General features: G+C 36.9%; 2 protein-coding genes across 8 annotated transcripts in view; one reads left to right on the top strand and one right to left on the bottom strand.

Moving 5' to 3' along the window:
* Positions 1–631: 631 nt before the first annotated feature.
* Positions 632–9,677, bottom strand: NDUFB3 (NADH:ubiquinone oxidoreductase subunit B3). Its single transcript, XM_088828427.1, has 3 exons — positions 9,537–9,677; positions 1,200–1,341; positions 632–851 (listed from the first exon to the last, which is right to left on the bottom strand). Exons 2-3 carry the CDS (start codon positions 1,337–1,339, stop codon positions 695–697), a joined length of 297 nt encoding a protein of 98 aa, XP_088684553.1. The 5' UTR covers positions 1,340–1,341; positions 9,537–9,677; the 3' UTR covers positions 632–694.
* Positions 9,678–9,877: 200 nt separating this feature from the next.
* HYCC2 (hyccin PI4KA lipid kinase complex subunit 2) overlaps positions 9,878–17,843 on the top strand; it is a 71,239-nt gene continuing 63,273 nt past the window's right edge. The window contains exons 1-3 of one of the 7 annotated variants that reach the window (XM_055398505.2): positions 9,925–9,990; positions 10,789–10,822; positions 16,577–16,623. The gene's annotated coding sequence lies outside the window, so the exon portion shown is untranslated. The other 6 variants (XM_055398516.2, XM_055398506.2, XM_055398508.2 and 3 more) reach the window with 6 other exon arrangements.

The following is a 17,843-nucleotide window of genomic DNA, read 5'->3' on the forward strand; positions in this document are numbered from 1 at the left end:
CCAAGTGTTCATCGATGAATGAATGGATAAGCAAAATGTGGTATATACATAAAACAGAATTATTATTCAGCCTTAAAGAAAGGGAATTCTGACATATGTAACATAGATGAACTTTGAGGACATTATGCAAAATAAAATAAGCCAGCCATAAAAAGACAAATTCCACATGATTCTACATAGAGTAGTCAAAAATCACAGAGAAAGAAAGTAGAATGATGGATGCCAGAGACTGAGGGGAGGATGGGGGTTATTGATTAATTGGCATAATTTTCTATTTTAAAAGATGAAAATAGTTATAGAGATGGATGGTGGTAATGGTAGCAAAATATTATGAATGTATTTAATGTCATTGACTGTTCACTTAAAAACAAGATGGCAAATTTTATCACAATTTAAAAAAATTTTTAAAAAGAAACCTATTAGAACATATCCATTTGTTCAAATATATGCTGGCTGTCAGCTATTTGCAGAATGTACTGCTGCCAGCACTCAACCTCTCATGTATTCCAAGCCAAATCTGATATGGCTCGAGATACTTTTTAAAGAATGAAAAAGCAGACTAGTACATGTGAGCAACTGAACTGAACTGAACTGAGTATTCCTTAAGGAATAAACACACAGGTGAGTAGGCTACAGTGAAGAAATCTTTTTATAAGGAAGTTAAGACATTAAAAGATATTTCCAGGTATTATCTTCAGTGATGTTTCTTATCTTTTTTCTGGGACTCCAGGTAATATTCAGCCCCTACAGCTACCACAAATGCAGCAAATCCCCACTTGAATCCTTTTAATAATGCTCCAACAAAGGAAACATTATTTGCAAAGTCACCCATGTATCTCCAAGCTTCATTGCTAGAGGGGGAAAAAAAAGGGGGAAATTATAATCACATATGACTTATTCATTAAGTAAAATAAATTTGATTTTCACCTTTCTAACAGACTTAAATGCTACCTTATATAAGATAATTTAAGTGGATCACAATAGGAATTGTTCTGTGGTATAAGATCAGTAGCTCTATATGCTACATTTAAAATAGGATCAATTTTACTGTAAGTGATATTTTAATAAAGCTGATCTTAAAACTTAAATGTAAAAAGACGTTTTCACTGATTTTTTTTTTAAAAAAGAATATATTGAAAAGGAACATAGACATTGTTTCTCTAGGATAAAATCTACCTAAATTATTTGATTGTTCTTACCGGCCCCATGGATCCCTTAGTCCTCGTGCAGCCAGTTTCTCCTGGACAGTTTCTAATGGTGTCCCTTCTATCTTCCATTGTTTATAATCTGGAAGTTCCATTTTACTAGGACCGTGTTCATGTCCATGTCCATGGGCCATGTCTATAGAAAAAATTAATTTAAGGGAAAAATACATACATTACAGATATCAAGTACCCAAGTTTACTATTTAAGGCAAAACATTTAAAGTGACTTTTAAAAAGAGAGCCAATATTTGAAAACTCTAAGTTAAGAAATTCTATTAAAGTGTCTTATTATATAACTAGTACATGTTCACTGTTTGGAAATATACACACACAAGATATAAAAAGAGCCCATCACTAAGAAAGAACATTTACTATTTGGTTTCTTTCTTAATTATAATAATAGCAAACATTTATCATGCCCTGTGTGCCAGGTGCACTATGTTAAAGCGATCTAAGTGTCAACTCTTTTACAGTCTTCCTAAAGCAACTCTTTGAACTTAGATTACTATTATTATCTTCATTTTATAGATGAAGCCAAAGAGGCTCCAAGAAGCTAAGTACCTTTCTGAAGGTAACAAAAATAGTCAATGGTAAGGCTGGGTTTTGAACTTTAAAGCTTCATTTCAGAGCCCTCGCTCCTAACATTTAAGCAATACTGTCTACTTTTTTAAGTCTTTCACAGTGCATGAATATGTATAATAAAATATTGTACATACTGTTTCATTACTTTCTTTCTTCAGACAATTCTTTAAAACTGCAGTATTACTGTGGTTAATATATACGGATCACATGAACTTTTTCTGTGAAGAGCTACACAGTAAATATTTTAGGCTTTGTTGGTCACAAGGTAAAATCAAGGATATTATGTAGATACTTATATGTGAAAAAACAAATTTCCATAAATATCTTACTGATATAATTCAAAATATAACAGCTGAGTATAATTTTTGTAATACAAGTCTTCTGATTAAAAAAATGCAATTCCCTTTCAGTGGGTAACATTGTGCTTAACTGGGGCTCAAAGTTTAGTGTTTCTTAGTATCAAATTGATTGTAAATGTTCATCTGTAAAAATTCTTCTTAGCTCACTGGCCACATAAAAACAGGCAATGGGCTGAGTTTGGCCAGCAGGCTGTAGTTTGCTGACTCCTGTAGTAGATCAACAGAGACTTTTAAAAGCAATTTTTATTGAAATATAGTTGACCTACATGTGTTGGGTTTCCCCAGTGGCTCAGTGGTAAAGAATCCACCTGCAATGCAGGAGATGTGGGTTTGATCCCTGGGTTGGGAAGATCCCCTGGAGAAATGGCAACCCACTCCAGTCTTTTTGCCTGGGAAATCGCAAGGACAGAGCAGTCTGGCAGGCTATATAGTCCATGGGGTTGCAAAGAGTCAGACATGACTTAGTGACTACACACACACACACACACACACACACAATGTTGTGCTAGTTTCATGTGTGCAGCAAAGTGATTCAGATATACACATAAATATAAGTATTCTCTTTTTTATATTCTCTTCCATTAACAGAGTCCTTAGGACCCACTTTTAATTGATAAGTTTGCTTAAATAAAATTGCCCCTGATGGGTATATAAAGATTTCAGTTTTCTAGTGTTATTTTTAAAAATAATACAGAAATAAACTTGAGTTCAGTCCCCGGCTATATTGCTATGAATTTCAAATTACAAAGGTATAAATTAATAATGCTATACTGTAATTTGTATAAGATTAGCAGTAGCAATTCTATAATAATTGCTTTCCAGAAATAAAACCAAACCAAATAATTATTACCATTTTGTCTGCATTTATAACTATAAACAAATCCAATAATAAGGCAGGATTCCTACACTGCATTTTAGAAGACAGAGGTAATTATTAGATAGTGTATACTAAAGACATATTATGTGAAGCACTCATTTCATTAAACAATAGTTCCCAGAATATGGGGGACAAAATTGTACAAAGTAATTTTGACAAATCAGTCAACAGTTAATATTTTTATTTATAGACATTAAATTGGTTTAAAACATTATTTATTTAAATTTATTTAAAACATTTATGTTGATGATTTCACATTTAAAGGAGAATAAAAACCAATAACCAACAAATACAAGTTAAAACTACAACATTCACAGCTTTGAATAAAACATTTAATCCATTATTTCATTACTGTTCAGTGGATTCAATAATATAAAGGAAACAAATTATGGTTTCAGATTTCAGTCTGACTTTTGAGATTCAATACATTATCACAAAAGAAATACTTTTAGAAGCATTTAATTATAATGATAAAATGTTGGCTTCTTCAGATTATGTTTTCAAAAAAGTTTTTAAATTTATTTTTAATTGAAGGATAGGATAGTGTAACCCTCTTACACTGTTGGTGGGAATGCGAACTAGTACAGCCACTATGGAGAACAGTGTGGAGATTCCTTAAAAAAATGGAAATAGAACTGCCATACGACCCAGCAATCCCACTCTTGGGCATACACACCGAGGAAACCAGAATTGAAAGAGTCACATGTACCCCAATGTTCCTCACAGCACTGTTTATTATAGCCAGGACATGGAAGCAACCTAGATGTCCATCCACAGACGAATGGATAAGAAAACTGTGGTACATTTACACAATGGAGTACTACTCAGTGATTAAAAAGAATACATTTGAATTAGTTCTAATGAGGTGGACGAAACTGGAGCCTATTATACAAAGTGAAGTAAGCCGGAAACAAAAACACCAATACAGTATATTAACACATATATATGGAATATAGCAAGAGGATAATGATAACCCTGTATACGAGACAACAGCAGAGACTTGGATGTGTGGAGCAGTCTTTTGGACTCTGTGGGAGAGGGTGAGGGTGGGATAATTTGGGAGAATGGATTGAAACATGTATATTATCATATGTGAAATTAATGTGATGTGGTTGGGGGCTCCCCACCTCAACAATCTGTGGATTTAAGAGGATGTTCCTTCCGGATGTGTATACATTAGCCTGGGATAGAACCTGCACGCTGTATTTACTAGTCAAGAAATGAGAAACCAGAACTATAAAGGTGGCATAGAAATACAAGAAACTATTCTTAAGTAATCTTTTAATTGAACAGAGTTACAGATTTTGCCATTTGTTATAAACTGGTATATGTAATTTAACCAGAACCATGAGAAAGTTGGTATTGTGCGAATTCTGAGGCACTTTCGACATGTTGTATGAGTGATGTGGACTTTCTTGAGTTTTACACATTCATAAGTGAATGGTCTGTATCTGGTGCCTTTGTTGGTTTCCTGTGAGCTGTAGTTTCTGGGAAATGAGCAGCTCTCATTCCTGTAACTCTTGTAACCCAGTCATTCGTGTGCCTCCTTCATGAGGATCCAGTGCGGCTGTGGTGCTGTTATCCCTCTGATAGGAACTCTAACTCAGTGTAAAGCCCCAAAGATCTGTTACTTATTATTTCATATTGTACTATATTTACAGTGTTGTGTTTGTTTCAGGTGTATAGCAAAGTGATACAGTCATATATATATATATATGAATGAACAAAAGCAGTTCCCGTCTTTTGATGGGGAGCTCGTGGTTTATAATATAAATGGCATTATTTTGAGAGAGGGATAACTTAGGTATGGCATTGGGTTTTTTTTCTTTTTGCAGCTTGAGGCAGTTGTAAAATTACTTAATGTAGCTTTTTGCAACTGTGTATTGCATAGTATTTTTTTCATTTGGTGAAATTTTAACTGTTAATGTTTATGGCATTGTGCTTTGTATCATTTATTAAATAATTAAAATAAATAAATAAATACATTTAATGAAAAAAAAAAGGATAGGATAATTACAATATTGTGTTGGTTTCTGCCACATATCAACATGAATCAACCACAGGGATACATATGTCCCCTCCCTTTTACATGTACATATGAGCCTCCCTGCCACCTCCCACCCCATTCCACCACTCTAGGTTGTCAAAGAGCCCTGGTATGAGTTCCCTGAATTAAAAAAAAAAAATTTTTTTAACAATGTTTCATTCCAAAAATCTTTGGATTACAAGGCAAACTTTTTTTGGAAATATCAATTCTAGAACATTAAACCTACTGAAGTATCAATGTATTTTAGAAGAAAATACAAAACCAAAGGTCAATTTTTTATTAAAAACTTGATTTTTAAAATGAAAATTGAAATATTACTATGGTATGAAGGCTCTCTCAAAGTTATAATACTACTATGCTCAAAATATTAATTTGGGAGATAAATCTTTGAAAAAAAAGTAAGTATACATGAATACTCATTTCTCCTAAACTAATTTCCTCTAATAAATTCAATGTATTTTCTCTTCTATATAATTAAAATACTTCAGAAAGAGTCCCTTCATAGGGATTTACTAAATATTTCAACAAATTTTCAAAAAGAACAAAAAGTTGAACAATGTTTTTAGGGAGGCTTCACTTACTCTTCAAAATTATTTCTATGTCACAATAGCCATAAATCAAACAATGATATCCTGATCTTGGAATTCTACTGAAATGCAGACTTTAGTGCTGTACACATCTGGCATTAAACCATGAGTGCACCATTAACAGCTGTAAAATCCTGGTTATATCATTTTAATCTTGCTGAACTTCAGTTTCTTCATGTAACATGAAGTTAGAACCAACCTTGCAAGACTGTAAAAACACACTGTAATGATGTGACTTCCACTTTCACACCCAGGTGGAGAAGATGCAATTTAACACAACCACTGTAAAAAACTTTGGTATGACCCAGAAAAGTTAAACATTTGAATATCTTGCATGTGTGCATGCTCACTTGTGGCGACTCTGTGAGACCCTATGGACTGTAACCTGTCAGGCTCCTCTGTCCATGGAACTCTCCAGGCAAGAATACTGTGGGTTGCCATTTCCTTCTCCCCCGGGGGATCTTCCCGACCTAGACATAGAATCTGCATGTCCTGCATTGGCAGGTAGATTTTTATTTTGTTTTTTTAACAACTGAGCCCCATGGGAAGTCCCTTGAATATCTTATGGCCTCGCAATTCCAGTCATAGGCACTGTGTTTTTATATATATAAACAGCATATTATGTAAGAGTAAAATAAAATACATCAATTTTGAAGACAACATGAAGAAAATTCATTTCATTAGTAGCTTTTAATACTGAGTATATCTTAAAATGATAATATCTTGAATATATATACTGGGCTGCATAAATATACTATTAAAAATAATTTTACGTTTCTTAACCAACACAACATTGTAAAGCAATTACCCTCCAATTAAAAGCAAATAAATTTTTAAAATTAATTTTGTTTCTTTATACTTTTTTAATATGGCTATTAGAAAATTTTAAGTACGTGGTTTGTAATTATATCTGCATTAGACAGCACTGCTCTAGAGAAACTCTTGCATCTGTATAACAGTTTTATATTATAAGAATCTTTCTAGTTATATTATTTATGCTTGCCCCAAACTGTAAACAACTCAAACTTACAACTATGGAAGAGTATGAATGAATTTCACAAACAATGAGCAAGGGGTGAGTCAGAAAAAATAACTTTTAATGCCATTTATATAAATGAAAATAAACAATTCATTCTTTAGGAATGCATCGTGGAAAAATTTTAAGTGAAACAAGTACATAATTACGACAAGTTAGGAGAGTGGTTACCTCCTGGTGGAGATGGAATCACAGAAACTCATTCACAGAACTTCTAAGGCAGTTTTTTTCAAAGTACTGTAATTACTGTACCCCCAAAGAGCTTTTTTAGACCTTTTTGTCCCTGTTAATCATGTTCTCACCTTACCCCTCCACATGAAATTTTAAACCCCAGTTTATGTACTATGGCTTTTTGGAGGGCCACAAACCATTGTATTGTTAATATCTAAGGGTAGTTTTTTTTTTTTGGCCCTCTCACCCCACCCAACAAGAACCAATTTTTACTGACTTAAAGACAATCATCTCTGTTGAGAATGCATATTTTAAACTTTTGACAATGCTTTATTTCCTAACCTGAAGGTTGGTAAATAGATGGGGAAATAATGGAAACAGTGACAGACTTTATTTTCTTGGGCTCCAAAATCACTGCAGATGGTGACTGCAGCCATGAAATTAAAAGATGCTTGCTCCTTGGAAGAAAAGCTATGGCAAATGTAGACAGCATATTAAAAAGCAGAGACATTACTTTGCAAACAAAGGTCCGTCTAGTCAAAGCTATGGTTTTTCCCAGTAGTCATGTATGGATATGATAGTTGGACCATAAAGAAAGCCGAGCGCCAAAGAACTGATGCTTTTGAACTGTGGTATTGGAGAAGACTCTTGAGGGTCCCTTGGACTGAAAGAAATCCAACCAGTCCATCCTAAAGGAAATCAGTCCTCAACATTCATTGGAAGGACTGATGCTGAAGCTCAAACCCCAATACTTTGGCCATCTGATGCAAAGAACTGACTCCTTGGAAAAGACCCTGATGCTGGGAAAGACTGAAGGCAGGAGGAAAAGGGGATGACAGAGAATGAGATGGTTGGATGGCATCACTGACTCGATGGACATGAGTTTGAGCAAGCTCCGGGAGTTGGCGATGGACAGGGAAGCCTGGTGTGCTGCACTCCATGGGGTCTCAAAGAGTCAGACATGACTGAGCAACTGAACTGAATGGGATCAATTATTTGCTTGATTATAATTTGTTTAAATGTACTTATGTTTTATATAGCCTTCTTATATGTATTAGGCTCCTCTGTCCATGGGATTTGTCAGGCAAGAACACTGGAGTGGGTTGCCATTTCCTTCTTCATCTGCTATGTATATGTCACAATAAAAATTAAAATTAGATAAAGAGACTTAAACTGTGTTAAGAAGTCAGTAGGAAGTGATTAATTTCCATTTCAGAGCTGCTCAGATAAGAACAGCAAGGAAATTAATTCAACAAGGAAAGAACATGTAATTACTAATTTTTTCTCCCACCTCATTCTATCTATTTCTGAAGTGAACCTATAAGTTTGGTGAAGATCAACCTCCATTAAAGGGACCTAGCTCTAGTACAGGAAGAGTGCAGGCATATCTTCCGTAAGAAGGAAATAAATGGATAATGCCACTTACAATATACATAATTTCACAGCTTACCAAAGACTTTGAAGTATATGTTTCAGTTTCTCATTTAAAAAATTGTGATTACCATAGGAAAATTAGAAAATTAAAGACAAATGAACTGGTTTCACCTTTAGTGTCCCTTCCAGTCCCTGTATCTGTGTATAGGCAATTTAAAAAGAGTAATCACACTAAACATTAATGTGATGACTTTGTATCTCCTTTTCACTTTAACTCTGTGTCATAAACATTCATGCCAGAAAAATCCTATTTAAAATTTACTACAGGGACTTCCCTGGTGGTCCAGTGGTTTAGAATCTATCATGCAATGCAGAGCAACTAAGCCTGGTGTGCCACAACTGCTGACTGCCACAACACTGACCCCAAACACTGCAATGAAAGGTCACGCATGACACAAAGATCCCACGTGCTGCAACTAAGGCCCAACTGCGACCAGATAAATAAATATTAAATCTTCCCCAAAAAACCCCAAATAAATAAAAGTATACTATACATCCCAGGTGGCTGAGCGGTAAAGACTCCGCCTGCAATGCAGGAGATGCGTGTTGGAGCCCTGGGTAAAGAAGACCCTTTGGAGGAGGAAATGGCAACCCACTCCAGTAATCTTGCCAGGAAAAAATCCCACGGATAGAGGAGCCTGATGGGCTACCGTTCACGGGGTCGCAAAGAGCCAGAGACAACTGAGCAACTCCCATGTGGCTCAGCGGTAAAGAATACGCCTGCAATGCAGGAGATGCGGGTCGTGGGTCGGGAAGATCCCCTGGAGAAGCAAATGGCTACTCACTCCAGTATTCTTGTCTGGAGAATTCCATGGACAGAGGAGCCTGGTGGGCAACTGTCCATGGAGTCGCAAAAGAGCCGGACACGAGTTTGCGACTAAAGAACAACAAACACAGGTTCGTGAGGAGGCATTGTAAATTTACAAACTTTCAATTCGATGATGGTTGTGCCATCATTCGACTCAAAGGTAAACCAGAAAACACGGGGTTGGGGATGCTGAGGGTGGCAGAAGAGGGAAAAAAGGGTCTGGACTTAACGCCAGTGATTCTCACTGCATCCTCTACAGCCACCCCTCACTACTCCAGGACCTCATAGTTCTCTCCTGCTAGTCCTTCGATTCTTTCCCTCTTGAGCACTCCCATCAACCTCCATTTAGTCTCTCCCTTTTGACAATCCTCAGGAAAGAGTCTCATTCTTATTCCCGAGTGAGAGATCTCCCAACAGCTCCCCAATTTACCTGACAACAATCTGACCTCTCAGGACACTCAAGACTCACCCCTCCAGACAGAGGCAACCGGAAACGGAAGTTGTCACCTCGAGTTACTTACGGCAGGAAACCAGAGGAGAAATTAAACATTCTTCCCTGGGTCACAGATTCCTGGACCAGTGAAGGTGACATGAAGCAGGCTTGAAGTGGACATTTCCCCCGCATATCTGTGCATCTGTAGTTTGACCGAGGTAAGGGAAACTGTAGAGGACAGAAGGTGGGAATGACGCGACGTCGTCCTTGCTAGGAGGCCGGAATCTTTAGACGCTGCACAGGGGGAGGGCCGCAGGCAATCTGCTACCAATCAGCGGCACCGTTGTTGGAGCGTGGAATCACCCAATGAGGGGGCGGGTTGTTGCGCTGCAGTTGGCAGGCTGCTGCGGGAGGCGGTGGCGGTAAGAAGCCGGAGGCAGCGGGGTGACAGGTAGGCGGCGGCGCTGTCTTTGGGGGACGCGGAGTGCCACATAGGAAGGATTTTCTTTTTCGGCCACAGGAGCTATAGACGGGACCTGCCGAGGGTGGTCTGGGAAGGCGTTAGCCCGCGTTTTGGTGGTTCCGGAACCACTAGGAGACAGGTAGCCGCTTGGAAGGGTCGCGAGGAGGAGAAGCAGCCGAGGCGGCTGGAGGCTGAGCCCTGCGGGGCGACGTGGGAGCCTCGGGCGTGGGGGGCTGCGGTGGCGCTGGCGGAGACCGGAGAGAGGCGGGAGCGAGACGGTGTTGTGAAGGCTGGAGAAATTCCTTGTATGGAGCTCAGAGAAAGCGGACGCGGCATTGCAGACACCTGAGAGAAACCCTAGGGCTTGCTTCTTCCTAGGGCCATTTCTCAGAGTGGGAACCGGGGTAGCGGAGAAGAAAGATATATATTGGCGGTGAGATACTTGAGAATCTTCATAGCTATACATTATGTAACCCTTGGCTGTTATTTACCCAAACAACTAGGTTGTCCCTCCTGGGAAGAGGAGGTCTTGCAACCTATTAATGTGTCTGAGTAGTTTTTTTTTTTTTTTCGTTGGTTTGACTGTTTTCTATCCCGGCAGGCTCTGTGGGCGAAGAACCATGAAGGATAGAGTAGTCACGAAGAGCTTATCCCAAATATGGACTTGGGTTGAGAGATGTGTTAGTTTGAGATGAGCGTGGCCAGGTTCACGTTTTGTAGTTCGTGAATTTATTTGTTTTAAGGGTCATGACTGACTACAATTTTTTTTTTATTTTAAATCTTAAGGGAAGTGGAGACGCTCAAAAATCTATAGCAGAAGGTACGTGCAACTTGGAAAATGACTAGAAAATTAGTTGGTAAATTTTTTTTAAAACTCCCTAAATATTGTGGACGTTAGAGACTGAAAATGAGATGGTGGGCTGATTTTGGAGGCGGGGGTGTTGCGGGGAAGGGGAAGTTATCTTTAAGTAATTTGCTCCGTAAGTCTGGGAAACTAGTTATGAATTATTTATTTCTTAGGTTTAAAAAGTATGTCCTTTGACCCTCTCCGATAGAGGTAAACTGTATTTACAGACATAAATTCTAAGTTTCTGTCACTCATTTGCACTTTGAAATGTAGAATTAAAATGGAATTCCAGTCATTGTGTATTATGGAATGACATACTACATTAAAAACTTGATTTTTTATAGCTCACTGGAAAGCAGTTTTAAAAGAGGCATTGTACATTTCTAAAATGTAGGCTGATTGAAATGTTGCCTTTAGCTTAGACTGTAAAGACTAATGTAGTATTTATTAGCAAGTATATAATTTTCCTGAACTTATTTTAATACTTCATGTCAGAAGAACTTTACAAAATTCTTTTTTTTCCTACTATTGATGATTTATATTAGTATAGCCCAGAAACTAAATTAGAAACTTTTTTTTCTCTAAATGTCATTTGGTAAAGAGTGTTGGATTAAGAGTTTGTTTTGAAATGTTTAGAGTACTGAGATATTTATCAGTGTTTCAGATAAAATTTTGATACTTGGTATTTCGTTCTTTTTTATCTTTTGGCAAGAATAATAGTCACAAAGAACAGTTCTGCTTCTGTTTTAGGTGCAGTTCTGTAGTGTGGGTACCTATGAACAGATCTCTGCTTTCATGCAGGTTATGTGTATCTTGTGTGTATATGTATGTCTTTCTTATTATGTAACCAGCCTACTAGAGATGTCTTAGAGAATGGCTGATTCTAGATGGCCAGTAGGTGTCATTGTTGAATGCAGTAAAGTTGAACATTGAATAGGAAATTAGCAAGTGATTTAAGGAACACTAATCCAAATTAGAATATAATAATAATTGGCTGATTATATATACGTGATTAGAAATTCTCTTTTCTAGTACATTTCAGTATTGAAGCTGTTTATAAGGGATTTGAAACAAAGGCCGTGAAGAAGTATAATTGTTTGCTCGAAAATGGACCTTGAAAGCCTGTTTTTCTAATCCAACTCTTAAACTGTCTGCAAGCAATATGGATTAGGAGTGTTTGATTTTTTTTTCATACAGTTTTGGCATTCTGTAGTAGTTTATTAGGTTTTAGAAAGATTAAGGTTTTTGGCTTGACTGGGTTTTATAACAGAAAAATAATGCTACATAATGAAAAACTAAAATAATAAAAAATATGGGCAGAAAGTCTCCAAATAAGTTATCAGCTGCACAAAATAATACTTTGTTATTGTTCTTTTAATGCAGGAACAGAGGAATTTTTGTCTTTCTTTTTCTACGGCTTAGTTTTTTTGATGTCCAAAATAGCTTCTTTTTACATTTTTATCTAACGAGTAGACTGTGTGTTTTTCTCAGGATGATGAGCTGAACGGTCATCTAAAATGTAATATAATGGGTTCTGGAGGGAGCTGGCACAGAAAACTCTAGGTGGCTTAGGGCTGCTGTTAGTACAGCCTCTTACCTGCTATGCTTTCTGCTGTGTTCTTGCCCCTTTGTAGCTCTGCTTCTTTTGTTTGCTATTGATACAATGTTTAAAAATAGGATTGGAAAATATTTTAAAAATGTAAAAAAGCAGAGTTGGACCTAATTCAGGAATTCTCCATGAAAGTGAAGAGTTACATAAATATCAGAATAATCTTAAGAGTTAAAAGAAAAAAAGGTGCACATGCATATCCATTATATCATCTCCACTTCGCTGAAGAATCTTAGTGGTAGGGAGAATATGAGGGAGGTAGATAAATTTTGAAGGAAAAACAAATCTCCTAAATGTTACGGTTTACCACAGGCTTCCACTTGAGAATCATTGATCTCATTTAAGGCTCTCCCAATGTGGTGTGAACCAGAACAGTAGTTTTAGCTTGAGACAAAGGGCTTCTAAATCTATCAATATATTATAGCTCAATACATTTTTACCATTTATTGTCATAACTGGGATGGATTTTCTAGCCAGGAGCTAAAGTTTCCAGAAATAAAAACTGTGCTGAATGTTTTGGTTGGAATTAGTTTTTACTTGGCACTTAGCTCCTTTACATAAACCAAGCTAATTTCTTTCATTATTCAAACCTGTTCTCTTAATGTCTCTGAAAGCTATCTAGTTCTAAAACTAGAATTGGGAAATAAGAATTTGAAGTTTCTTCTTTTTGGTTGTGCTGGGTCTTTGTTGCTGCACAGGCTCTTTAGTTATGGAGATCAGGAGCTACTCTCTAATTTTGGTGCGAGGGCTTCTCATTACGGTGGCTTCTCTTGTTTTGGAGTGTGGGCTCTAGGGCTTCAGTAGTTGTGGCTCCCAGGCTGTAGAGCACAGGCTCAATAGTTGTGGCGCATGGGCTTAGTTGCTTTGCAGCATGTGGGATCCTCCCAGATCATGGATTTAACCCTTGTCTCCTGCATCAGCAGGTGGATTCTTTACCACTGAGCCACCAGGGAAGCCTGAAAGTTTTCTTGATAAAAGGGTTTTTCTTGCAGTATTGCTATGGCATGATGAAGATATAAACTTATCTTTTGGTAAAAAAAAATATATATATATATATTAAAACTTGAAATTGTGAATGTGTTGACTTTGACACAGGATATGTTTAGAAATTCATGGTTCATCCTTATAAGTCCTAGACGTTCTATTTAGGTGTTTGTCTTCCATGGAGACAGGTATGAGAAAAAATGAATGTGTAGACTTTATTTTTGGAGAAAGGAGTAAAAACTCAATTATGTAATATATTAAGAGGTGTGACTTTGTTTATAATATTATAATTCTTTCTCAGTTTGAGATACAACTGCAAAAAATGTAGTCATAAAATAATGGTACGTGGCACTTAAATTGTTAAATGGCAAAGCATGGATTCCATAATAGTTATTTTATTCTATTGCAAAATACTGAACTTCCAAAGAGGTTAGAATCGAACTTATCTATCACTTTTATCATTATGAATCCTTGACTTTTTTTATTGAAGTATAATTGACATTATGCATTGACCCTTGATATTGTTTGATTCTTATTTAGCTCCTAAGATTTGTCAGTTTACCTCTTTAAATTCCTTTCTACATATCTTTTTTTTTGAAAAATGGTTGGAGGGAGTTGGATGCTGAGAGAGGAGTGAAATTTGTGCTTTTTACATATTCTTTTGTACTGAGGCTTAATTTTATTTTTTAATTGACTTTTTAGACTAGTTTTAGGTTCATAGCAAAGTTGAGTAGAAAATACAGAGATTTCCTATACACCCTTTCACATGCATGGCTTCCAATACAGCCCACAGAGTGGTGCATTTGTCACAGTTGATGAGCCCACACTGACATCACCCAAAGTCCATGGTTTACACTAGGGTTCAGTTTGGGTATTGTACACTGTATGGGTTTGGACAAATGTATACTGACATAGTAAGACTTTTTAGTCAGCTTGTATTCCTTTTATATTTCTTTTTAAATGAGAAAGAGAGTGGGGGAAGGCAAAGTATATTACTCTATACCTCATACTTTATAATAGCATTGTAAAACTGATAAAGTGGACATGAAGTGCTGAAGGTCCAAAGTTAATAATGAATTTGCAATCTGTCACAGTACCTACTGTTTTATTGTTTGTGGGGAGAAAAACTAAAGGGAACAATTATTTCTGTTCTTCAGGGTTCTGTTGTCAGATCTCTTGTTATTTTGTACCCTGTCTCTCTGATGTTACTCAGCATCTAAGTGTGATGATTCTCAAATCTCTGTCTCTAACCAGAGTTTTTCTTGATACCTAGTTCTGTTTTGTAATCTAATTGCCTGCAAGATGGGAATGATCTGCAGATTCCCTGTGCATGTGTGCTCGGTCATGTCCGACTGTTGAGACCCCATGGACTGTAGCCTGCCAGGCTCCTCTGTCCATAGAATTCTCCAGGCAAGACTACTGGAGTGGGTTGCCATTTCCTCCTCCAGGAAATCTTCCTGACCCAGGGATCAAACCCGCATCTCCTGCATCTCCTACATTGGCAGGTGGATTCTTTACCACTGTGGCACCTGGGAAACCCTGCATATCCCCTAAATACAGCATATCTAAAGTTCAGTTCATATTTTATCATCTATCTAATGTGCTGAAGCTGGAACCTGGTGTTAGTCTTGACACTTTATTCATATACCCCTCATCTGAGCAATGCTAGGTTCTGTTGACTCTACCTCCTTACTGTTTCTTTGATTCCATTTATTTCCTTCAGTTTCTACAACCACTGGAAACAGTGTTGAGTTAGGACCTAGAGGCAGATTATCTAGATTAGAATCCCAGCTTCACCATTGATAGCTTCAATTTCTTTGAAAAAACAGAGTTGTACAACCCAGAAACTGCACTATTGAACATTTATTCCAGGGAAATTGAAACTTAAACTCATATAAAAACCTGTACCTGAATGTTCATAGCAATTTTATTCCTAATCTCCAAAAATTGGAAACAACCCAAATGTTTTTCAACAGGTGAATGATTAAACAAATAGTGGCACATTCATAATATACAGCAGTAAAAAGAATGAGCTATTGATACATGCAACAACTAGGAAGAGTCTGAAGTGAAAAAAGCCACTCTCAGAAGATTACATTCTGTATGATTCCCTTTATATAGTATTCTTGAGATACCAAAATTACAGAGATGAAGAGCAGAGTGGTGTTTGTCAGGGGTTAGAGATCAGGGAGACGGGAGTGAGTGACTATAAAGGATCCTCTCGGTGACAGAATAGTTCTGTGTCTTGATTGTGGTGGTAGTTACACATGTCTACATCCTTTATAAAGTTGTATAGAACTACACATACACATGCACAGGCAAATGAATGCTTGTAAAACTGGTGATATCTGAGTAACCTGACTGATAGTATCTGCGGACTATACCGATGTTGGTTTCCTGGTCTTGGTATTTTACTATAGTTATGCAAGTTGTTACCACTGGGGAGAGGATACGTGGGACCTTCTGGCACATAGTTTGAGAATGTGAGTCTGTAATTGTTTTCAAAATAAAAAGTTCTTTAAAAGGGTTGTATTAAGGATTAAATGAGCAAATACATACAAATTTCTAACTACCGTATTTGGTGCATCATAAATGTGTTATACCATTTCTATGTATAAAATAGATAACTGAGACTTACTGTTTAGCACAGGGAACTATGTCCAGTATCTTGTAATAATGTATAATGGAAAACAGTCTGAAAAAGAATATGTTTTCTGTATATACACATCTGCATATATGTAACTGAATCACTTTGCTGTACACCTGAAACTAACATAACATTGTAAATCAACTATACTTCAATAAAGAGAGAATTTTTTTAAAGAGTCACCAAGGTGACATTCTATAAAAAAATAAATACATAATGCATGTAATAGTAGCAGAAGCAGTAGCAGTAATTATAGTCTAGGCACCTAATTTCCTACTAGACCTCTCACTGGGACCATTCCAACAGCATTCTTACTGGTCACCCTCCTTTGTAGGTCTTTCCTCCCTCTAGTCCACGCTACATTGTATCCAGAGTTCTCTTTTAAAGTGCCTATTACATATTACTCACTTCATACAAAATCCTTTAATGGCTCTCCATTGTGTTTTCATACATTAATTTCTTCTTTTTTTTTTTTTTTGAATTGTAGTGGAATGAAGTGTTGAAGTCAGCATGGCTTACAGGATACTATAGTAGGTGAGCTAAAGATAAAAACAGAGAAATCTCAAGCAGTTGTTCTCACCTTCAAGAAGCTATTGTTTTAAGTATTATCTTAAAGTTTGTTGCTGCTGCCTAAACCAGTACCCCAAGATTTAATGACTCAGGACTAAAAGATTTTATGTTTCATGATTCTGTAGGAAGACTAGCCTACCAGAGAATGAGAAGCCACACTGAGAAGAACTGAAGCCCTTTAATGAACAGTTAGCTCCATGTGCAAACATGTGAGTGCGAACATCTTGGACCTTCTAACTCGGTCAACCCTCTAGGTGGATTGAGCTGCATGAGAGAGCCAAGTGAAACCAACAAGGAACTGTTTAGCCAACCTGCAAATGTTTGCACTCACATGTTTGCACATGGTGCTGGCTGTTAATTAAAGGGCTTCATTTCTTCTCAGTGTGGCTTCTCATCCTCTAGTAGGCTAGTTTGGCATTATTAAGGTAGCCTTCTAAAAAGGTGAAGGTGGAATCTGTAAGGCTGCAAGGCCTCTTTGAGGATTAGGCTTTGGAACTAATATAACAGCCCTTCCACCATATTCTATTGGTCAAAGCAATTCACTGAGCTAGCCCAAATTCAAGGGAGTGGAGAAATAGAAAAGGACCTTTCTCTCCATCAATTTAGGCAGCTATAATAAAGTACCATAGACTGGGTGGTTTAAACAGCCATTAATTTCTTACAGTTTTTGAACTTGGGTAGTCCACGATCAAGGTGTCAGAAAATTTCATGTCACCTGGTGACCCATTTCCTATATCTGAGATGGCTGCCTTTTCATTGTGTTTTAACATGTGAGAGAGCTCACTGGGGATCTTTCTTATAAGAGCACTAATCCCATTCATGAGATGCCACTCCATGAGCTAATCACCCCCCACCAAAGGCCCCACCTCCTAATCACGTTGGGGGTTAGTATTTCAGTATATGAATTTTAGGGGGACACAAAAATTCAGACTATAATAGTCCACAGAGAAATCAGATTATTTTCTATTTTCTTAATGTATGGATGAAAAACAACCCCAAAAACTATACAGTCACTATAAAAATATGAAAATTTTTGTTGATTTAACAAAAATAAAAACAGAATTACCAAAGATATAAAATGGCAAGCCAAGGAGAACAGGTTCAGAATCTTTATGAAGTAGAATATTGATCATGAGAGAATCAGCCTTATCAAACTGTTGTGCTACAGTATTATTTCTTGGAAA

This window comes from Moschus berezovskii, chromosome 2 (genome assembly GCF_049115385.1).
Source record: "Moschus berezovskii isolate FMDL1 chromosome 2, NW_MosBer_1.0, whole genome shotgun sequence".
NCBI classification, from domain to species: Eukaryota; Metazoa; Chordata; class Mammalia; order Artiodactyla; family Moschidae; genus Moschus; species Moschus berezovskii.

What these genes read in the sequence shown, in the direction of transcription:
- NDUFB3 (XM_088828427.1), bottom strand. Translation starts at nt 1,339, where the DNA reads ATGGCCCATGGACATGGACATGAACACGGTCCTAGTAAAATGGAACTT. An exon ending in CTAAGGGATCCATGGGGCCG is followed by an intron (nt 852 to 1,199) that starts GTAAGAACAATC and finishes TTCCCCCTCTAG; the next exon opens with CAATGAAGCTTGGAGATACA.